General features: G+C 41.1%; 1 protein-coding gene across 1 annotated transcript; it reads left to right on the top strand.

Moving 5' to 3' along the window:
• Positions 1 to 2,851: 2,851 nt before the first annotated feature.
• On the top strand, positions 2,852 to 8,641 carry P2RY1 (purinergic receptor P2Y1). Its single transcript, XM_017848850.1, has 2 exons — positions 2,852 to 5,103; positions 7,225 to 8,641. Exon 1 carries the CDS (start codon positions 3,943 to 3,945, stop codon positions 5,062 to 5,064), a length of 1,122 nt encoding a protein of 373 aa, XP_017704339.1. The 5' UTR covers positions 2,852 to 3,942; the 3' UTR covers positions 5,065 to 5,103; positions 7,225 to 8,641.
• Positions 8,642 to 9,171: the final 530 nt, after the last annotated feature.

Below are 9,171 nucleotides of genomic sequence, written 5' to 3'. Positions count from 1 at the left end.
TCCTCACTTCCTCCATATTGCTACCAGAATTAGGTTTAGCGTTTGTGGCATGGTATTTATTTAGTCAAATCTGATGGTTTTTTGGTCTCTACTAAGATGGAAGATTTCATATTTTATATTTATGAGAAGTTTCTTTTTCCTTTATTTGCCTGTGGCCCTCAATTGGAATCTTTCCAATGATTTTCCCATTCTTAATGATTGTTGAATTTTCTGTGGCTTAAAGAAAAAGAAAGTTGAGATTTTCTAAATATGGTGATAAAAATCTTTGTAAACATCATAAGGGCAACCTCTTTGTTTATGAGTCTAAGACTGAACAGACCTGATGTCCCAATGATTTTCTCTCTCAGGTTATATGTAAATTGTTGGTTATTTTTAAAAAGCCTATGTAGAGAAGTAGAATATTTGAGAAGTTTCTGAAATATCTTTGACTATCAATAACTTCAATATCTGGCTTAGAATTTTCTCTCCTGAGGGAAAGCTTCTAAACTCAATCTGTGCTGGCCACTGAAAGTTACCGTTTCTATCAGTGCCCCGTATTTGCTTTTTTTCATCATAGGATAGTAGCTGAATGCATAGACTTCAGTGACAGATAGCCTACATTTAAATCTCAGTATCTACTGTGTGACTATAGGTGAATTACTTAACCTCCCCGTACCTTAGTTTCATCACTTACAAAATGGGAACACAATGGCCAAATATCATTATCCATATTTTAAGGGTGAAAAGAGATAATCCTTTTTACATGTACACCGTGCTTGAGTATACAGGAAAGGCCTATTATTATTGGTATTGTTATATTTACTGTTATGGCTAACTATATATGTTATCTGCATTTCCAACTAAATTGTAAATGTCTTGAAGTCAGGTGTTTACACTGTTACTCAAATATAAGGGCATAAGAAGGGCAGCCTTTTTGTTTATGAGTCCAAGACTGCCATTAAAAGTAATAACAAAAACCACAATAACTTTTACACCAACCTAAAATAAAAATTAACATGGAATGTTTGAGGCATGCCACTCAGATATGTAAAAATTTTTTATCATATCTTTAAGCCATCTATAATCGGTGTTCAAATGTGAATAATGACAGAGTCTTAGATTTTTTTTCTTCATTAATAATAGCTGAATGTTTTACAAATAGAAAGTTATAGTAATTACTGAATATATGTAACTTATTCCCACAAGGCAAAATTTTGATTTAAAGCATAACTGAAACATAAGTGTGTAGTTAAATATCCTGAATGCAAAAGCAATGCTTACAAAATTAATTTTTTAACATAATTTTTTGAAAAGTCTGTGGTGCACCTAAAACAACTATCCTCCAATTCCTAGTAAGGCATCAGTTTTCTGAAAGTACTTAATGGTATCTGGACTAAGTGTACATTTCAAAACACTCACATTATGAGTTAATGCATTTGCAACAGACTTCTGAGTGAAGTTACATATTGCCTAGGTTGCAAATAAAAAATGCAAGGGAGTGAGGACTTAAGACCTATTGAGTACCCCTGGAACTCTTAATGGTTTTCTTTGCTTCCTTTTCTCTCTTAATAGACTATCATCCCAGCTAGTACCATACTAATCAAACAATACACAAATGTTTCATGTTAAGGCTCAGAATTATAGACTCATATAATTAGGAGAGTGGAAGGAAACACACAAAAATAAGACTTTTCAAGACAATCTCATTCACACTCTTTACTTGAATTATTTACTCTAGTTTTATTATTAATTTTTATACTGTTAAATTGACTACAGTTCAAAACCCAGTGTATTCATACCATGTGTTAAGATATGCTCCTTCCTATATGTGTTCCTCTAAAGCACCATCTGGATCTTGTGGGGGTTGTTTTCCTTTGTGGCATCAAAGCCAGGAGCTCGTGGTTTTCCTTCATTTTTTTAAGGGAACACTATAGTGTAGCATCTGGGACCAGAAAGAAATCTTTATGGTATACATTTTACAGATGTTTTCTTTTCGGATTTTTTTTTTTTCCTTTAGGAGAAAAGCTTTTGTTAATGTGTCACATGAAAATACATTGTTGATTAGTAACTTGTCAAGAAGTGCTAGATTACATTCCTGTGTGGGTCCATTTATATATGTTCCTGAACAGCTAATATTTCATTTGGTTTCCAATTAAACTTGCTCAAATATATTTTTGAAGTGTATTGCTTAAAATTTACATTCAAGGCAAGAAAATGAGTTTGTCAGTAAATGTAGTAATTAAGGAAGTCCCAAGTCTGCATTTTTAAGATACTAAAGGTAACTGTAACTAATCATTTTAACTTAAATAGAATTGGAAATACCCTCCTCTCCCCAACCCCCCACCAAAACCATACCTTAGTCACTTTGGAATTATAACCATCTTTTACGTCTATCAATATAAATGTATTGCATTTGGTATTCAAATTACTTTCAAAGCGATAAATTTTTAATTTCTGTTTCATTGTAGCTTCTGCTCTTTAAATGTACTAAACAGGAGGATTTGGGGAGCTTGTCTTGTCTGATAGGTGTTAAGTATCTATGACCACAAAATTTGTGCTGAAGCAATGTGCAATATGGACTAGTAATATTTTTACAAGGCTATTTTGGAAATTCTCACGTTGATGTTACTAATGACGTGGGTTTAATAGCATTTGGGTAATTAAGAAAAAAACAGTAATAGAAAAAAAAAAAAGATAAGAAGGGCGAAACAGACTTCTCCACCCCTCTCCCAACCCTCATTCCTTTGGAGGCTCGCGCCCTCTTGGAATAGCAGGTTCCTGCATGTGCCAGAAATCCGGTCCCAGCAAAGCTAGGTGCTCTGCAATGCCAGGGCGTTCCCAGCTAGGGACTCCTGGCTGCTTGGAGCTTGAAAACACCTGGCGTGGTTCTCGGGGGTCCTAGAGGCTTCTGCCACGGACTGGTCGGCTCTGGGGTTGTAGGCAGAAGGCTCTGGGCGGTCGGAAGGGTTTCCTGTGTGTCAGCAACTTCACTTTGCCGAGATAGCTGGCGGAAGAGAGAAGAAGCGCTCGCGGGCCAATCGCCTGCCAGCAGCCACCTTTGAGCGCACCCCTCGCCCTCGCAGTCGACTCCGGTAGCAGCGTGTTGGCAGAGGCTGAACACACTCGGCCTCGGCGGAGACCTGCTCCCCAGTAGACGCCTCCTGCTTCCCACTGAACCCTAGAGGACGAGGGCCGGCTGCTGGGAGAGCTCGGCTGAGGCACGCCCCTCGCCTCCCCGCGGAGTGCGGACTCGCCCGGGTGCCCAAACTCCGCCCACCCTCACGGGAACTCAGCTCTCCCGCCTGACCCCGGTACTCCGGACAGAGCGGGGCCTGGGGAAGGGCCCCTGAACTGCGCGGACGCTGAACGGGACGCGCTTCAGGAGCGCACGAGTCTGCGGCCACGCGCGCTCCGATGGCCGCCAGGAGCTGAGCTCAAGGTAGGAGGAGGAAGCGATGAGACGCCCCGAAGCTGAGCTGCACGTTTCTAAGGTAGGGAGGAGGAAGATGCCCCAATGAAGTTGATCTTTGAGCCAAGGAGGCTGGGGAGCGCCCTCCCCATGCGAGATCCCCGCAGAGCGAGTTTCGCTTGACCTCGCTGTGCCTCTGGCGCGCTCTGCAGCGCGGACCCGCGGCCCCTCGGGAAAGCGCAGTCGGAAAGTTATCCGCGGTGGTGCCCTGCGCGCCCTGTTGTGTAAGCTCTGCGTTGCCAGTAGTCGGAGAAGTTGCTGGCCTTCCCGATAGCCCAATTCGGTGGCGTCCCGGGGCGGATTTCATGGCCCGCGGCGAACGCGGGGCCAGAGCCGGCGTGGGCGAGCCCCTGCGCGCCCCCTCCCGCGGGGATCCAGCTAGCCCGCTCCCTTCCGCTCGCTGGCTTTTCCGATGCTTGCTGCGCCCCTGGCCGCCGCTGCCCTCTCGCCGCCTGCTGCCCCTCGGAGCCGCCGCCTAAATCGAGGAGGAGAGAATGACCGAGGTGCTGTGGCCGACTGTCCCCAACGGGACGGACGCTGCCTTCCTGGCCGGTCCGGGTTTGTCCTGGGGGAACAGCACGGTCGCCTCCACTGCCGCCGTCTCCGCGTCGTTCAAATGCGCCTTGACCAAGACGGGCTTCCAGTTTTACTACCTGCCGGCTGTCTACATCTTGGTGTTCATCATCGGCTTCCTGGGCAACAGCGTGGCCATCTGGATGTTCGTCTTCCACATGAAGCCCTGGAGCGGCATCTCCGTGTACATGTTCAACTTGGCTCTGGCCGACTTCTTGTACGTGCTGACTCTGCCAGCCCTGATCTTCTACTACTTCAATAAAACAGACTGGATCTTCGGGGATGCCATGTGTAAACTGCAGAGGTTCATCTTTCATGTGAACCTCTATGGCAGCATCTTGTTTCTGACATGCATCAGTGCTCACCGGTACAGCGGTGTGGTGTACCCCCTCAAGTCCCTGGGCCGGCTCAAAAAGAAGAACGCGGTCTATATCAGCGTGCTGGTGTGGCTCATTGTGGTGGTGGCGATCTCCCCCATCCTCTTCTACTCAGGTACCGGGGTCCGCAAAAACAAAACCACCACCTGTTATGACACCACCTCAGACGAGTACCTGCGAAGTTATTTCATCTACAGCATGTGCACGACCGTGGCCATGTTCTGTGTCCCGTTGGTGCTGATTCTGGGCTGTTACGGATTAATTGTGAGAGCTTTGATTTACAAAGATCTGGACAACTCTCCCCTGAGGAGAAAATCGATTTACCTGGTGATCATTGTACTGACTGTTTTTGCTGTGTCTTACATCCCTTTCCATGTGATGAAAACGATGAATTTGAGAGCCCGGCTTGACTTTCAGACCCCAGCAATGTGTGCTTTCAATGACAGGGTTTATGCCACATATCAGGTGACAAGAGGTCTAGCAAGTCTCAACAGTTGTGTGGACCCTATTCTCTATTTCTTGGCAGGAGATACTTTCAGAAGGAGACTCTCCCGAGCCACAAGGAAAGCTTCTAGAAGAAGTGAGGCAAATTTGCAATCCAAAAGTGAAGACATGACCCTCAATATTTTACCTGAGTTCAAGCAGAATGGAGATACAAGCTTGTGAAGGCACAAGAATCTCCAAACACCTGTCTGTTGTAATATGGTAGGATGCTTAACAGAATCAGCTGCTTTTCCCCTCTAACTTTCTAGTCAGTTTAGAAAAAATCAAACCAAGAAAATAATTTAAAAAAATACTAGAAGTAGAAATGCCCACATCCACAATTAGCTTGCTTGGGTTTGCTTTCAAAGTCTGTCTTCTTTCTGACTAGAAGTATGTATAATAAAACAACACTACCTAGTTAAGCATTTACTTTCTCTTTGGCCTTTAAAATTTGCAAGCTTTTCTGTTTAAAGTGTGTGTGCACCTGAGTACTGGGGCTATTTTTGATATTAGTAATTTCTCTAAGGAAACTAGCCCCCTGCAACTTGAGTTTGTGGTTTATCTAGCCTTTATTGATTTTTAAAATCCACAATAGGAATAAAACGAAAATCTACATTCTCAGAAATATTTAGCATGGTATAACAAAACACTAAACTCATTAGTTCATCCAGCATCAGATCAATGGATCTCTGAGTGGGGTGTCTTTTTCAGTGTCTTATAAGCATAGATGACAGTTGACTGAGTTTCTTTAGGGAATTGAATAGACAAGTAAAGTTAATGAATTTAAGAGCCTGAAAAGTGATTGTTTTCCAGTTATTTCTGGAAAAGGTCTCATTATATATTGGGTGCTAAATGTTTGATGGGGAAAGCCTGCATATATTATCGTACTGGTGAAATGCATTCAAAATAATTAAAGTGCATGTATTTTCCTTCTAAACACCGTGAGCTCTCTTAGACATCTTGTGATAAAGAGCATTTACTTGCCCCACTGCTGTGCAATGCCTGAAGACTTTGTTAGTGTTCCAGGACAAGTGTTCACTCACATCTGTAAAAACAATTTTAAGAATCACAAATAAATTACAGACCAAAGTTTGAGTAAAGTCAAGTAACAGTTAGTAAATTGAAGGATATTGGACAGGAGGACAGTATTTCAGAAAAGGAGAGGTTGACAGTCATCCACAATGCATAGCCTCCAAGTATACTCTCAAATGTATGAAGCAACTGAGGTGGGCAGAAGACATTTTAGAATGAGGGCTTTAGTTTAAATTAAAATCATGGTGGAGAAGGCTCTTTTTGCTTCCTCTAAGTGTTTGAAAACACAAAATGCGATACAAAAAGAAGAAATAGAGTTTGTATAGGTTGCATTGATAGAATGGGAAGCTATAATCTTTGGATAAACCTTACATCTCAATATTTAAAGAAAAAACATATATATGGAGAGGGAAATATAGAGACTTAAAGTACCTAGATACCATAGCACTGAAAAGTAAAGTACTAATCAAACTAGTAATAGAGAGAAGACTATTGGTCAGTGTTATCCATTATATTTGTTCTCTGCCAGGTGTTAATGAAAAATTTGTAAAATTCTTCAACAGTGTTAATAATTTTTAATGAATATTGAATTGCTGCATGTCTAGCCCTTGAAATGGTCAGCTTCTACATGAGAATAATAAGGTGAGATAATGCAGTTGAAAATCCCAAACAAATAAACCCAGTGTCAAAGGAATTTTTAGTTTTGAAAGCTAGCCCCCATAAAGTCAACATCAGAGTTTGCAACTGATGGTGGAATAACTTGTTGGAAAGCACTTTACAAGTAGAGCAACATGGGGCTGTATGTTAAGGCAAGAAAGAACCTTAGTGCCCTGTGGAACATGATGACAGGAAATTCAGGTCGTGATTTCAGTGCTTGCAATGCCTATGTAGATTGAGGATTTGTGAGACCTTCAAAGTAGCTTCACTTTACCCAATCTCTGGCCACTAAGATCAGTGACGAAAAGCTGTATTTGGCCTTCCTCAGCAGTGATTCTTTTAACATGTTCCGTTTTAATGCATAGGATTATAGAAACCAAATCAAGAAGACACCTACTACACCTCCTCGTTTTGAGGAAAGAGAGGGTTAGCAAAGTTCTCTCTTCATCAGGCTCAAATAACATCCGTTTTAGAGTCCTACAAGACAAAATCTAAAATATGTCATTACTGTATTGACCTTGTTAAACAAGATCAAGATCATTAAACTGACCAAGATGGAAATTACAGGACTTGTACGAGACTTGAACTTGTAGCCTAATGATACACATTTTTATAATATTTCTTCACCATTTACTTTAGTTTTCTTTCTTTTAGGTCTCAGGATGCTCAGCTTAATTTAGAGTATGTGTTAAGTACATTGTTTCAGCGTCCAGAGAATTTTGTGAGTGTGGATCCAGTGAGGAGGTGAACAGTGTCTAGAAATGCTTGTTTACTACTTGGCATGTTTTTTTCCAAAGTGTTTCTTCTTTAGCTTCATACATCACATATGGACATTGATGACATTTGAATGCATGCCACATAGTACAAGAATGATCTTGCTAACTCCTTCCAGGCCAAAAGAAGCCTCTGGGAAGATGTGCAAATGGTGAAAACATACAGAGGGTCAGGATGAAGTAGTGATCTCTGTTGGCTGAAAAACTGATCAAGTCATATGACGATTGAAGTATGTTGATAGTAAGGGCAGAAATGTGTTGGCATTTGGAAAAAAAGAACTGCTAACATTATAGAACTTACTACCTAACAAAATTTTACACAAAAAATATTTTAATGGCAAATTCAAGGTGTTTTATTACTTATAAATTAGCATCTTTGACTCTTTGAACATCAATTTGTGTTTACATTGAAATGACAAAAAGAAGAAATATAGCATGCAAGTCAGAATTCAGAGTTAAAACCATGATGTTGCCACTCAGCCAGCTGTGTGACTGTTGACCCTTTCAAGACCACAGATGGATTAAAAAGTTGGATGACATCCATTGTTGGGGCTTTGGGGGATATGGTAAAGCATGAAAACTGAACAGCCAGGAGCCTGTGAAATCTGCTACTGTATTTTCCAGGACTTCATTCCACTCCTTGGCTAAAAAGAATCTTGTAAGTTTCACAGATTATGATGTGGACCTGTCACCTGTAAAGTGTCTCAATCTTCTCAGACAAGACACTGAACTGTCTTTGGATTTTATACATGCCAGTGCTTATAGCAGCTGGAATTTGGCTAGTGACAATATTTAAAGATGTAATACTAGTTGGTATCTATTGAAGCTTAAACTTTGCTGGTCAAGTTGTAGCTATTGTAATAGTATTTATTGAAGAAGCTCACAGTCCTTCAGTTGTACAGGTTGAAAAACTTTCATGAAAGATCCAACATACTAATGTAAATTATATTTATTAAAATGTATAATATTAATGTGTCAAACTGGTGTATTTTACAAAATATGTGATGCATACATAAATATACATAAATTGTATATTCCAGTGCTTTTCAAATAGCAGTATCTTGGAATATTTAAGTCTTCACATTTTTTAGTCTAAAATATGAAAATGTTTCATGATACAAGTGATTAATTTTCCCTAGAAGTGCTTTTGCATGTTTGCCTTTTTATTTTTTTCTGTATAGACACAATTTGATATCAGACTATCATAAGATCAATAGTGAATATAAAATATCTTAGCCAAATGGGGTCTGTATTGTCCACATTTTATATATTGAATAAAAGTTTTCGTTGTCTTTTCAGGAGGTTTAGAGTATTGTCACTAAATACGGTCAAAACTTCGCTTTCCAAATGCAAAAGTATTGTCTTACATTTAAAGTTGATCTGTCATGTTTAGGAAGTCAAGTGGGATGGGCATTATATAAACAACATTACAATGTAAGGAAAATCTTTATGGAGATGGAGAGAGAAAAAGGCAGCTGGTATAATCAGTTACTGCTGCTTAGTTCTTTTTTTTTTTTTTGAGACGGAGTCTCCCTCAGTCTCCCAGGCTGCAGTGCAGTGGCGCTATCTCGGCTCACTGCAAGCTCCGCCTCCCGGGTTCACGCCGTTCTCCTGCCTCAGCCTCCTGAGTAGCTGGGACTACAGGTGCCCGCCTCCAAGCCCGGCTAAAGTTTTGCATTTTTAGTAGAGACGGGGTTTCACTGTGTTAGCCAGGATGGTCTCTATCTCCTGACCTCGTGATCCGACCGCCTCGGCCTCACAAAGTGCTGGGATTACAGGCGTGAGCCACCGCGCCCGCCTCCGCTGCTTAGTTCTTCTTAAATTTTTT

Source organism: Rhinopithecus bieti, unplaced genomic scaffold (assembly GCF_001698545.2).
Source record: "Rhinopithecus bieti isolate Rb0 unplaced genomic scaffold, ASM169854v2 scaffold_29393, whole genome shotgun sequence".
In the NCBI taxonomy this organism is placed as follows: domain Eukaryota; kingdom Metazoa; phylum Chordata; class Mammalia; order Primates; family Cercopithecidae; genus Rhinopithecus; species Rhinopithecus bieti.
Note: the sequence above shows the minus strand (reverse complement) of the source record. Positions and strands in the feature narration are given on the sequence as shown.